This window comes from Equus asinus, chromosome 10 (assembly GCF_041296235.1).
Source record: "Equus asinus isolate D_3611 breed Donkey chromosome 10, EquAss-T2T_v2, whole genome shotgun sequence".
NCBI lineage: Eukaryota > Metazoa > Chordata > Mammalia > Perissodactyla > Equidae > Equus > Equus asinus.
The window spans coordinates 15,360,531-15,374,677 of record NC_091799.1 but is presented as its reverse complement, the minus strand read 5'-3'; the positions used below and the strand labels follow the sequence as shown (position 1 = coordinate 15,374,677).

The 14,147-nt window shown below is 42.9% G+C and overlaps 1 protein-coding gene across 7 annotated transcripts in view; it reads left to right on the top strand.

The window, feature by feature from the left end:
• Window positions 1–14,147, top strand: part of NUP214 (nucleoporin 214) — a 98,252-nt gene that overhangs the window by 12,183 nt on the left and 71,922 nt on the right. For 3 of the 7 annotated variants that reach the window (XM_070518507.1, XM_070518506.1, XM_070518505.1), the window contains exons 11-16: window positions 379–540; window positions 4,872–5,346; window positions 8,027–8,202; window positions 10,765–10,862; window positions 13,483–13,569; window positions 13,770–13,919. In XM_070518507.1, the coding sequence (XP_070374608.1) occupies window positions 379–540; window positions 4,872–5,346; window positions 8,027–8,202; window positions 10,765–10,862; window positions 13,483–13,569; window positions 13,770–13,919 (1,148 nt within the window). Of the gene's footprint in view, window positions 1–378; window positions 541–4,871; window positions 5,348–8,026; window positions 8,203–10,764; window positions 10,863–13,482; window positions 13,570–13,769; window positions 13,920–14,147 lie in introns of all 7 variants that reach the window. The other 4 variants (XM_070518508.1, XM_014863446.3, XM_070518510.1 and 1 more) reach the window with 3 other exon arrangements.

Here is a 14,147-nt window from a genome sequence, read left to right as displayed (position 1 = left end):
TTTTCTAGAGTCTAGTCTCATTTTTTACTAAACCAGCCGCTTCCTTGAGACTCCGGTCTTGGTCAGGGGAACACTGAAACTACCTCCTGAACACCGAGACACACGTACAAATTGAGGGAGCGTTGAGAGAGTCAAGCCGTGCAGGACTGCTGGAGCTTCCATGCAGCACTCGCAGGGTGGCGGCCATCTGATAATGGCCGGAGCTCCGTTTAAAGAGCCATTTCCCGGAGGGCTGTTGAGATCTGAATCAGAGCACACTGGCGTCACTTCCACTGGAGTGAGTCCAGTACGCCCCTTCCCGCTCGGGGCAGTCTTTCCCTTCTGGGCCCAGGCCCTTCAGTTGACTTGGCTCTTTTGTCACTTTTTCTTTTTTAACAGATGATGAGAAGACTCTTCCTCCTGCTCCAGTTCTTATGTTGCTTTCAACAGATGGTGTGCTTTGTCCATTTTATATGATCAATCAAAATCCTGGGGTTAGGTCCCTCATGAAGACACCAGAGCGGCTGTCCTTGGAAGGAGAGCGACAACCCAAGTCATCAGGTGCGTGCCTGTTCTCGCTTTGGCAGAGAGGGAATACCAGGGGCTTGTTCAGGGGTCTCCCCAAGGATGAGAACTGTGTAAGGACACGTGGTCATCCGTATCTGGCCAGTCTCTTCATGAGGCAGGGCTAATCTTGTCCTCGAGCGCACATACGCACGCTGGCCTTCCTTCACCCCCACACGTTCTTCTCCGACCTTTACTTGAGAGAGAAAGACGGCTCAGCCAGATGGCTCCCATCAGGTAATTTATCAACAGTGTCCTATTAGAAGACCTTATATTGTATGGTCTGAATCCTAAAGACATAGAGACGTGTTTAATCATGAGGGATTAAATAAATGATTGTAGATTCATATAGTGAAATGCCATGTAATTCTTAAAAATGTTATGTTTATTGACAAGGAAAGAGTATGATATATCATGAAAAAGCACTGTATACTGTGTGAGTCCTTTTTTATGAGAAAAAATATATATATAGAAAAAATACTTGGAAGATGAATATTATAATATAAATAGTGGTTATTGCTGGGTGGTGGGGACGTGGGGATTTTCTTTTTGTTTATCTGTATTTAATTTTCTTTAGGTTTTTTACCCCCTCTTTGAAAATATTACTTAAGTAATATATGTTTGTTGGAGGAAAATTAGAAAACACAAGAACAAAATCATGTAAGAGCCCATCAGTCATCAAGCAATGGCCAGTCAACATTTTGGTACATGTTCTTCATGCTCATAAACGCACACGTATACATGCCAATTTGTAGTTTCAAAATTTTCACAGTGACAGTGTGTCACTTGTGAGAACAAAATATAAAACTTTTTAAAAGGGCATTGTTTCATATTTTGGAATTTCACTAATATGTCTCTTTTTGAATTCTGTTGGGATAAAACTAGTAAGATTTTCTTCTTCTGAAATGGCTAAAAAAGGTCACAGTGTAACCAATTCCATATCTAAGGAAAAATATGTTGACCAGTTGAGTTGGATAAGGTTGACACTACTTAGGGTATCTTTTCCCGCTGCTTCTTGATGCAGAGTGAATTGTCACTCTGCATATCATATCATAAATAGAGCCACTTGGATACTTGGGCCCCTGCCAGCTGGCAGTGTGACCCCAAGTAATAGATCAGGTGCCTTGCATAGACTGTGGCACTGTTGTTGTGTTGGGATATCTCATTATCTACAGGGGTGTCCTCTTTGAATGGTGTTTTTTTTTCTCCTTATATGGTCCTGAGTACCATGAACTACCTACATCCAGTTGCCTGGTCTGTCGGTAACAAACAGTGAAGTCAGGAGGCTGTGGAGTGATGTTCGTTTTAGAGCGCAGTTCATGTGAGAGACTTTGCTACCAGCTCGTTAAACCCCCGAGCACAGAGGCCAGTGTTACTGTTTGCTTTTCCTGGAGAAGCCCCCTCTTCCCTCACTCTTGGTCCGGAGGTAACGGCCATGTTGAGATGAGTGGAAGAAAGCCACTGAGTGGGGGAGAAAGTGTTCCACCAGTTCCTAGCTCTAGCTAAAGCCTGGGTCGTGGGTTCAGAAGACATTAATTGTTCTGCCCATTTCCACCCTACAGCTCTAAGGGTGCTGGGTTGAAAGATCAGAAATAGCACCATGGCTTTTTAATTACTTCTGTTTTCAGCGGAAAATGCCTCTGGTTTCTTTCAGCTCTGGCGTGTATTTTTCCTCTTGGTCTGCTAAATGTGCGTGAAAGTGATTAACGTGTGCATCTTTGTGTCTTTACAGAAGTTAGCTGTTCGTGGTTCCATAGTCTATGAAAGAAATATTAACAGAATAGATTTGCTTGCATTATTATACTTCCATAGAAGCAACAATTTACTTGGGTCTTTCTTTTCAGAAGGTGGTATTTTCATACTTGTATCCTAAGTATTTCATTGCTTTAGACATAGTGAAGATAAACTGTCATCTCAGACAATTTGGAAGAAACAAAACCCATTAATGAAATGTATTGATAAAAATACTGCTTTCTTATATATTTAGTTGGTTATTTAATTTAGAGAATTGTCATTTTTACTTTATAGAGTATTTGGAAAATAGAAAAAATTTTAAACCTGCCTTTTGGGGTATTCTCTGCCAGTGTTTTTTTTCCTAAACAGCTTTCTTCATACTTGTAATCATATTGTATACATAATTGGTATGCAAGTTTTAATTTAAATTATAAGCGTTTTCCAGGTTCTTGCATAATCTTCATGATTCGTTTAAAAGAGTGACTGCTTAATACTCCATTGAATATTTTTTTTACCATTTGGGTTGTATTAAATCTCTTTTTCATTTTTTAGGTTATTTTCATAGGCTTTATTCTTAGAATTGGGATTACTGGGTCCATTTTTTATGATCTTTGAGACATAATGCTAAAATATTTTCTGAAAGACTGTGCTAAATTAGGTACCTACTAGTGATAAAAAGTTTCAGGTTCTGGGGCTGGCCCAGTGGTGTAGTGGTCAAGTCCATGTGCTCCACTTCTGTGGCCTGGGGTTTGCAGGTTTGGATCCCGGGCATGGACCTGCATGCCATTCATCAAGCCATGCTGTGGCAGCATCCCACATACAAAATAGAGGAAGATTGGCACAGATGTTAGCTCACTAACAGTTTTTCTCAAGCAAAAAGGGGAGGATTGGCAATGGATTTTAGCTCAGGGCCAGTCTTCCTCATCAAAAAAACTATTTCAGGTTCATTTTATCCTTTCAAACATAGGGGATTATACATATTTAAATTTTGATATTTTAGAGGACAGTAAAAACTATGCCTCATTTAAATTTACATTTCTTTCAGTAGAGAGATTGAATCAGTTTTCTTTTTGTGAATTAGGTTCCCAGTTTATGTCCATTAAAGTCTTGTAATTTTTGTTTGTTTTTATTAATTTTTTTTCTTTATGAAGATTAGCCCTGAGCTAACTAACATCCACCACCAATTCTCCTTTTTGTTTGCTGAGAAAGATTGGCCCTGAGCTAACATCCATGCCCATCTTCCTCTACTTTCTATGTGGGATGCCTGCCATAGCATGGCTTGATAAGCAGTGTGTGGGTCTGCACCCAGGATCTGAGCCAGCAAAGCCTGGGCCACTGAAGCGGAGTGTGCGAACTTAACCACTGCACCACTGGACCAGCCCCTTGAAATTTTTTAATCTTAATTTGTGTGAGCTTTTTAAAAAAATAAAATATTACTTATTATTTTCTCGAGATTTTTATTTTTCTTTATTTTTTTTCCCTTTTCTCCCCAAAGCTCCCTGGTACATAGTTGTGTATTTTTTAGTTGTGGGTCCTTCTAGTTGTGGCATGTGGGACGCCACCTCAGCATGGCTTGATGAGTGGTACCACGTCTGCGCCCAGGATTTGAAGCCGAGCACTCGAACTTAACCACTCGGCCACGGGGCCGGCTGCCTGCTGCAGATTTTTAAAATTTCATTTACCTTTTAGTTATGTAACAGTTTTTGCACACAGTCACATCTTAATCTTTTTCTTTTGTTCACTTCTGAGTTTATCAAGTTGTTTGACTCTCAGAGACTGACCTCACTTTTTGCCACCTTTGTTTTGAGGTGTGTGTATATCTGTGCTTTTGTTTATGTGTATATCTTTAATTCATCTGGAATTGCTTTTAGTGACTCTTAGGAGGTGGAGGTCAGAATTAAAATTCTTTCCCTGATTGTTACTGAAATGTTGCAGAATGACTTATTTTTCACTGTAACATTGAGAAGTGTATTTTTTCTGTATTACTCCACTGGGTGTCCATGAAGTTCTGTGTAATGTTTTTCTCCATTGCCTTTTTCCTTCAAAGTTTCATACATCTTATATCCCAAGTCCAATGTCAACTCTGCTTTTATTTTTTTTTTTCTTGAACTAAGGACCATTATTTCTTTTTTTTTTTGCCGATCATCTTTTTTTTTTTTTTTTAAGATTTTTTATTATTTTTTCCTTTTTCTCCCCAAAGCCCCCCCAGTACATAGTTGCATATTCCTCGCTGTGGGTCCTTCCAGCCGTGGCCTGTGGGACGCTGCCCCAGCGTGGCTCGATGAGCAGTGTCATGTCCATGCTCAGGACTCGAACCAACGAAACGCTGGGCCGCCTGCAGTGGAGCGCGCGAACCCAACCACTCGGCCACGGGGCCAGCCCCCATCTTTTTTTTTTTTTTTAATTTTTTATTGAGTCAATGATAGGTTACAATCTTGTGAAACTTCATTTGTATATTATTGTCTGTCAGTAAGGACCATTATTTCTGACGTCATTCTATCACAAACCCTTTTCCATTTGCTTTCTGTTACATGGATCGCCGCTGTTACAATGCTAACTTCTCTCTTCCTTTTTCTCCATTTTTTCCATTGCAGGAAGTACTCCTTCTACCCCAACCTCCTCTCAGGCCCCACAGAAGCTCGATGCTTCAGCAGCTGCAGCTCCTGTCTCTGTCGCACCTTCATCGCTGGCTGCTCCCACCTCCACCTTCTCTTTGCCTTCTGCTGTTGGAGCCCCTGCCGTGTTCTCCTTTGGTTCTTCGTCCTTGAAATCATCTGGCTCCGTCACTGGGGAGCCCCCTCCATATTCCAGTGGCTCTGACAATTCCAAAGCAGCCCTGGGCTCTGGTGCATCCATCTTCTCTTTTGCTCCTCCTTCTCAAGCCTCCCTAGCCCTGACCCCTGCAGCCTCTCCCTTGGCATCATCAGCTGCGTCATTCTCCTTTGGATCATCGAGTTTTAAGCCTACCCTGGAAAGCACGCCACTGCCAAATGTGTCAGCTCCAAACATAGGCACGAAGCCCTCCTTCCCACCACCGCCCTCTACAGTCAAGGTCAACCTTAGCGAAAAGTAAGTGACACATAATGTTTGCTGCTTCTGCAGGGTGGGTAGAGAGCACGTGTTTCACTGGAAGGAGTCACTGTGAGGGGAGTTAATAGATTTTCTCTTTTATTCTTAGTAATATTTGTAAATGGCAAAAATTCAAACAATGTAAAAGGTTTGCCTTTCTTCAGTGGACAGAGTCCACAAGAGTCTCTTAGAATTTTTTTTTTTCACTATTAGAAGTTTAGGGACTGGCCCCGTGGCCGAGTGGTTAAGTTTACATGCTCTGCTTCGGCTGCCCAGGGTTTCGCTGGTTCGGATCCCGGACATGGACATGGCACCACTCGTCAGGCCACCATGAGGTGGCATCCCACATGCCACAACTAGAAGGACCCACAACTAAAATATACAACTGTGTACTGGGGGAATTTGGGGAGAAAAAGCAAAAAAAAAAAAAAAAGATTGGTAACAGTTGTTGGCTCAGGTGCCAATCGTTAAAAAAAAAAAAAGTTTATTTGTTCTTTTTGTTTATTTATTTGGTCAAGAAGATTGGCCCTGAGCTCACATCTGTGCCAGTCTTCGTCTACTTTACATGGGACGCCGCCACAGCATGGCTGATGAGTGGTGCTAGGTTTGCCCTGGGATCCGAACCTGTGAGCCCTGGGCTGCTGAAGCAGAGCACACAAACTTGACCACTACACCACTGGGCTGGCCCTCTTTATTTTTTTGCCTTTTAAAACATAGACATTATCTTTTAGAATGGTTTTAGATTTGCAGAAAAACTGGGAAGATATTACAGAGAGTTCCCACTCACACTTAATTTCCCCTAACATCTTACATCACTATGGTACATTCGTACAGTTATTGAAGAAACATAGATATGTAATTATTATTATTATTTGTTTTGCTTTTTTATTGAAGTAACGTTGGTTTATAACATTATGTAAATTTCAAGTGTGCATCATCATATTTTCTCTGTAGACATCGTCTTCACCACCCCAAGACTAATTACCATTCGTGACCGTACATGTGCCCTATTTCCCCTTCTGTCCTCCTCCCTAGAAGTTTATATTCAAGTGCTTGTTTTATTTTTTTCAGATTTCAAATGTAGGATATATTCTTTATTTTTAAAAATGAAACAATACCGAGTATGCGTCCCGTAAGGGAAATGAATCTCCTGTAGTCCTTTTTCCTTTGGTGTCCACCCTTGACTCTTCTCTGAACCATTTCTACTCAGCCACCAAAATGGTCTCGTGAAATTGGAGGTACATCAGGTGACTGTCTTGCTTGACAGTCCCCAGCTTCTCATTGCTCTTTGAGTACAGTCCAAACTCTCCAGCAGTCTTCCAGTTTCCTCTAGATCTGGATCCTGCCAGCTCAGATTTTATTTTTTACTTCTTTATCTGCTTGTCATGTTCTCCCACTAGAATATAGTTTCTTTGTTTTTTTTTAAAGATTTTATTTTTCCTTCTTCTCCCCAAAGCCCCCTGGTACACAGTTGTATATATTTTTATTGTATATTTTATTGTTGTTGTGGGTCCTTCTAGTTGTGGCATGTGGGACACCACCTCAGCATGGCTTGATGAGCAGTGCTAGGTCTGTGCCCAGGATCTGAACCTGCGAAACCCTGGGCCACCAAAGCAGAGCGTGCGAACTTAACCACTCAGCCATGGGGCTGGCCCTAGAATGTAGTTTTTTTCTTTCTTTCTTTTTTTTTTTGAGGAAAATGAGCCCTGAGCTAACATCTGCTGCCAATCCTCTTTTTTTTTTTTTTGCTGAGGAAGACTGGCCCTGAGCTAACATCCATGCCCATCTTCCTCTACTTTATATGTGGGACGCCTGCCACAGCATGGCTTGCCAGGTGGTGCCGTGTCCACACCTGGGATCCAAACTGGCGAACCCCGGGCCGCTGAAGTGGAACGTGTACTTAACCACTGCACCACCAGGCAGGCCCCGTAGAATGTAGTTTCTTGAGGGACGTAATCCCTTGTATCTTGTAAGCCTTCCCAAGGTAACCATTGAGTGTAAACACTACCAGCTTTCCCCCTGATTCATCTCTACTGTCTCTTCTTGCTGTGGAGGTGTGCTGATTGTTGCTCCGCCACTGCCGTTGTCACTTAAATTGTCACACAGTCACTTGATTCTAACAGTTGCCTGGTATTCCATTTTGTGGCTGCACTGTAATTTATTTGACCAGCTGTCTAATGCTGGATTTCTAGATTGTGTACAGACTTTTTGCTTATTAGGTGAAACTTACCTTTCCTTCCCACTAGGCTGTAAGCATCCCCAAGATGGTGACCTGCTTTCCTTTTCCTTTCTCACCCTTGGAGGTGGTCACCCGAAAATGAATTCTCAGCAATTTTCTTGGTGAAAAGAGGGTCCTAAACGCTCCTAAGCATAATTGAGTCCCACCCTCTTTTTTCCTACTTAGCTTGATAGAATAGGAAATAAGCATTTCATATCATGGTAAACTTAGTTTATCTTCATATTAAGTACTTATTTATAATTTTTGTTGAATAACTCGTTGCTAAATAAGCAGACGGTAAGATAAATGTTTCCTTACACCTTTTATAAGAAATGGCTAAACGTTTATGTTTCACAAAGGCCGAAAAGCATGGATAGCAAGTTGTCGTTTGATGCCATGGCTCCTGACCAGTGTGAGCAACTCTCACGGGCTCCTCTGTCCCCTTCGGGCCGCTGTTTTCAGGTTTACTGCTGTGGCCACCTCCGCTCCCGTTAATAGCTCGCAGAGCACACCATCCATGGTGCCCTTCTCCTCTGCCTCCAAGCCGGCTCCTTCTGGACCTCCTGGCCACCCTGCACCTCCCTCAGCATCGTCCACTTCCATGTCGTCAAAGTCGTCAGTCTCTCCCTCAGCAGCAGGTATGACTTTAAGCAAACACCTTCAGAGCTCAGTCTTGAATCCTCAGATGAACATTTTCAATTGTTGAGAATCCCAGCTCACATAGCTGGACTAGATTGTTTTTTCTTGCTTTCTGTATCTCACACTAATGTGCTGTGATTTTCATACTCTGAGTTGGGAGCGTTCAGAATGACCTCAGTGCTGCCACACTTGTCTCTCTGACGTTTCTCACGCAGCTGAGAGTACTTGATGATTCCAAGGAAGTATCTTCCTGTGGAGCCTGCCCTGCGTGAAGGGCAGTGATAGAACGATTGTTCAAGCAGCATAGGAGAGAGCGGGCCTGCAGAGGCTGCTCTGCTGACTGCTGCTGGGGACTGGCTGGATTTTCACGTTCAGAACTACTGTAATCAAGCTTCTTAAATGAAGATCATATATGGAAATCATTATTATAGCCAAGTTGAATTAAATGAGCAACTGTATCTAGTTTATCTTTTATTTTCCATTCAAACTTGCAGTAATGAATGCTGTGCTCTTCACCGAGATGGCGACATTTGCTAACATTTTGCACCATTTACTTCATCTCTTTCTTTTTTTCTGCAATTTTTTTCCTAAAACATTTGAGAGTTAATTGCAGATGTGAAGCAGTTCACCTCTAAATTCTTCAGTGTGTATCTCCTAAAAACAAGGGCACACGACGTATTATCACATTTGGGAAATTTAACAGTAGTCGATAGCCCATATTCACATTTCCATGGTTGTCCCAATAATGTTCTTTATGGTTTTTTCCCCCTCCACTCAAGGACTGCACATTATATTCCAATTTTGTCTCATTGGTCTCAGTCTCAAACAGATCTTCTCCTTTTTTTGTTTTTCTCAACGGTGACATTTGTGAAGAGGTCAGGCCAGTAGTTTTGTGGAGTGTGCCTCGCTTTGGATTTGATTGTGAACGTTTTGGGCAGTGACACACGTAGGTGGCGTGTATCACATCCGTGATCTCATTTTGTCCTGACGTGAGTGATGTTAATTTGCTCGTGTGTTAGGGTGGTGTTTGCCACATCCATCTCAGTTTTTTGTTTTTGTTTTATTTTTTTGAGGAAGATTAGCCCTGAGCTAACTACTGCCAATCCTCCTCTTTTCGCTGAGGAAGACTGGCCCTGAGCTAACATCTATGCCCATCTTCCTCTACTTTATATGTGGGACGCCTCCCACAGCATGGCTTGCCATGTCCACACCTGGGATCCAAACTGGTGAACCCCAGGCTGCCAAAGCGGAACATGCACACTTAACCGCTGCGCCACCGGGCCGGCCCCTGTCTCAGTTTTTAACTTGGTTATTTTCATGAATGCTGGCGATAATGCCTAGCGAGACGCATTTGGGTAGCCCTTTGGTGTTTGAATGTCAGGAGTCATTTTATCTTGGTGAATATTGAACAAGCATTGAGCTCTTACCTATTGCTCAGGAGAAAGCATTGCCGTGTGGAGTTACCAGAGTCACTTCATTCCAGGTCTTTTCATCAGATTCTGAAAGGGATTTGTCCATGACCCAAAGAATTAAGAAGCCTTGCCTTAGTCTTTTCACATCTGTTTACAGTTTGGGAGAGAAAACTTGAACCATAGTGCGCATATACTTTCTCCCTTTCCACTGCTCACCACTCAACTCTCCCTACCGCCCATTACCGTTACTTAATTCTTCAAGTTTGGTGGGTCCTGATTATTGGATTGCAATCCTAGTTGCACACTAGACTCATTGGGGCGTCACCTCCCTAAGAGTTTAATGAGCTCTCTGGAGATGAGGGTTGAGTGGGAGTTTTTGGTGGTATTTTTTTTTAAGATTGGCACCTGTGCTAACATTTGTTGCCAATCTTTTTTTTTCCCCTCCTTCTTCTTCTCCCCACAACACCCCCACGCTCCCCTGGTACATGGTTGTAGATTCTAATCGTGAGTGCTTCTGGTTGTGCTATGTGGAACGCCGCCTCAATATGGCCTGATGAGCGGTGCCATGTCTGCACCCAGGATCCAAACCAGCAAAACCCTGGGCTGCTGAAGCAGAGCGCACAAACTTAACCACTCGGCCACGGGGCCGGCCCTGTGTATTTGTTTTTTAAAAGCTTCCTAGGTGATTTTAATGCATAACAGGGCAAAACTTGTCTTAGAGGCTTTTAGAAGGGTCCTGAAGACCCTGTGAGTTCTTACAAGGTTCTGGGGATTATCATTCTTGTCCGGTGGTTTTAAACTTTGTCCCCAGTTCCCAGAGATGCCTTAGGAGCCTCTGTGAGGAGTAAGGATGGGCCAAATGGCCAGTGTCCTGGGCCTGCACACAGAAACACATAGCTGTTAGCAGAGACACTGCGCTTTTGCCTGCTTTGTAAAAGAGTTTCGCATCTGAAAATGTAATGTATGTTTTTTAGTTATCTTGGAACAGAGGCTAACACAACTGTGGACATCACTTTTGCTAACAAAGATCCTAAAAGGGGGGCCAGGGACAGTGAGAAACATGTTTTTTTAGATTTGAGGAAAGGACATTTATGATGGAAGAAATAATGGGAATAAATACTGTCTGTTTTAACTGACTGCTTGTTCCAGCAGGGCGATCTGCTCAGGGCAGTCCAAGTCCAGTGCCCTCAACGGTGCAGAAATCGCCTAGGATAACCCCCCCAGTGGCCAAGTCGGGCTCTCCCCAGGTATGTTTAAACTCCACTTCCAGTGCTGTGTGTGTTAATTTACTTCCCCAAACGTACATGTGTGTAAAATGGGTTTTCGTGTTTTAGAATTCACACCTTCGAAATAGTATTTAGGACCATGTGATAGGAAATACCAAAGTATGAGCTTTGAATATTTGTAATGTGTGCTCATAAAAGCCATTTGTCTCCACCCTAGAGTCTTAGAGTTGTTTTCTCCGCTGGTTCCTGAGCTTATCCATGCTATGCTGCTCAGTTTGTTGTATTCTCTTTATATCTGGAAAGACTGTAGCACCTGATTTTTTTCTCTCATTCCGAAAGTAACCAAGAAATCTTATCCACTGCCTTCTTTTTCTCTGCTTTTCCTTAACATCTCAATATATTTTACTTATTTAGTTTTTATTGACATACAATACACATAGGAAAGAAGTACATGTGTGACACATGTGCCCCTCGGTGAACTGTCGCCGGCTGAATATACCTTGATAACCAGTACCCAGATCATGAAATAGAACATTACCAGGACCTCAGAATTCCTGTATCATGTGCGCCCTTCTAGTCACTACCCTTGCCAGAGGGGACTCACTGTCGTGCTTGCTGACCGCATAGCTTAGTTTAGCCTGTCTGTACCTCCTATAAAATGGAATCACATCGTATGTTTCCTTGTATCTGGCTGTCTTGCTCAACATTGTGCTTGTGTGATTTATCCGTATCATTTTTGCTGTATGGAATTCATTGAGTGACTATACTACAAGTATTCTTTCCACGTTGAGGGACATTTGAGTCGTTTCCGGATTTAAGTTATTGAGAGTAGTGTTGCTCTGACCTTGCTAGTTGATGTCTTTGGGTGAACATGTGCATGCATATCTGTTGGGCATGTACCTAGGAGTGGAATTGCTGGGTCATGGAATACACATGTGTTCCTCTTTTGTAAATTCCGCCAGGAGTATGTGAGAGCCCCGCTGCTCCACATGCTCACCAATCTTGATATTGTTCACTTTTTATTGTAGTTGTATTTTGTGGTTTTAATTAATATTTCCCTCATGAACAGTAAAATTCAGCTTTTTTTCGTGATTATTGTCCATTTGAATATCTTCTTTTGTGGGGCATCTGTTCAAGTCTTTTACCCCTTTTTCTATTGGGTTGTCTGTCTTTTTCTTATTGATTTGTAAGCGTTACTTCCTTTTGGATACACACACGCACACGCACTCACGTAACGTAAATACTTTCTCACTATGAATTGTGTTTCTAAAAGCTTTGTTATTTCACTTTTCATGTTTAGATCTACAGGCTGTCATCTCAGTTTATTTTTATGGTTTAACTTAAAGAGAATTTTATGTCAATTTCCCGCTTATTATTTGAGTGCCTTCAGAGCAGGAGTCATGTCTTTTCCTTCTGTCCCCCAGCCAAGCCTCCTCCTGGCCCCAGCACACACCGTATGGGGCACACAGTAAATGCCCACTCTACAGGTCTAGCTTTTGGCATAATACATGACACATGACGTTTATTAAGTAAATGTTTGCTGTTTTAGTGAATGCTTATACAGTCTAAAAACTCTCTACATGTTAATTGCTGTAGATATCAAATAATTTAAAAGCCATCTCAAATTCTAACACCTCTAAAGCAGAATTCTTGGTTTCTGTGTCCCCTAGAACCTGTTCCTTTTCCAGTGTTTCCATCTCAGTAAGTAGGTCAAGGTTTGCTCAAGCCTCAAACCCAGAAGTCATCCTGGATTTCTCTCTTTAGCAGAACCTCCCCCCAGTCCGTGCTAGCAGAAAGTCTTGTCAGCTCTCCTCTCATGTGGTTTATGTCATAAATCCATGTCTGTTTTCCCTGCTAAGGTCCTGTTTCAGGCCATTATCATCTCTTACCTTGTTAGCCTCCTGACTGTTTCTTCTGCCTCTCACTGTCATCTGGGCTCTATTTAGCAGTAAGAGGGATCTTTTAAAACCGTGAGTCAAAAAGTAGTTTAAACTCTCTTAAAACTCCACTGGTAGCTTTACAACACACTTGGAATAAAATCCACCCTCCTCGGTATAGCCTTACACGACTTGCCCCTGCCTGCCTCCAGCTCCCTTCCTGCCGGCCTCCCTGACTTCACCGTTAGTTTATCTCTTTGCCTAGAACATGCGAACGTCTTTCCTGCCTCAGATTCCTTGCACTTGGCTCTTGTTGCCCAGAAGGTGCTTCCCCCAGCCCTTTCTGTAGCTTCCCCCTTACTTCAGGTCTCAGTTCAGAGGCAGCACCGGATGAGGGCTTTCCCGGCCGTCTCATCTCAAGTCGCGCCCCTTTTATTCTCTCCGTGTTCCTCTTTACTTTTTCATATTGTTTATCACCAGCTGAAATTAGCTGGTTTGTTTACTTCTTATCCATCTTGTCCCAACAGAAGGTAAATTACACGAGAGGAGGGACCTCATCTACCTCCTTCACCTCTGTCTCCACTGTCTAGAACATGCCTTGTACCAAGCAGATACCCAGTAAATATGGATTCAAAAGAGTGAATGATGGAACAATGACTGTGAAGAGTGTGCCACTCTCTGTGATAGGAACTGACCCAGCTGCTTCATGAAGCCGTGACTGGTGGTATCAGATGCATTTTTAAACCTTTTGCCTTCCATTTCAGGCAAAATCACTTCAGCCTCCTGTCACAGAAAAGCAGGGACATCAATGGAAAGAGTCCGATCCTGTGATGGCTGGCATTGGGGAGGAGGTAAACTTCTTCCTGCACGTTGTTTCCCGAAGTAGCTGTGAGAGGCTTGCTGGCTCTGGGTGCAGACTCCTCCGGGACTCTTTTACTCTGGCTTGCGACCTTGGTGTGTCCCAGAGTCTATGCTTTCGCGAGCCCAGTAGCAGTGCCCTTACTGCCGTGCCATTCAGACTGAGGAGTCTGCTCATTTGTGGCTTCTGCAGATCGCTCACTTTCAGAAGGAGTTGGAAGAGTTGAAAGCCCGAACTTCCAAAGCCTGTTTCCAAGTGGGCACGTCCGAGGAGATGAAGATGCTGCGGACAGAAGCAGATGACTTGCACACCTTTCTCTTAGAGATTAAAGAGACCACAGAGGTTTGTGTTTGTATTCTTCCTAAATTGGATTGCAATTTAAAAACCTGTTCTCACAGTACTGGATGTCCATGCTTTCTCTCTTCAGGGACCACCACTGTTGTTTTTGTGTAGCTGAGTGGGTCACTTAGGAATGCCTAACTGCAGAGCCCGCCTGCAGCACTTGACCAGAAACTGTGTGCCTTTGGTCAAGTCAGTCTAGCTACTCTGGGTTTTAGGGTTCTTAGATAG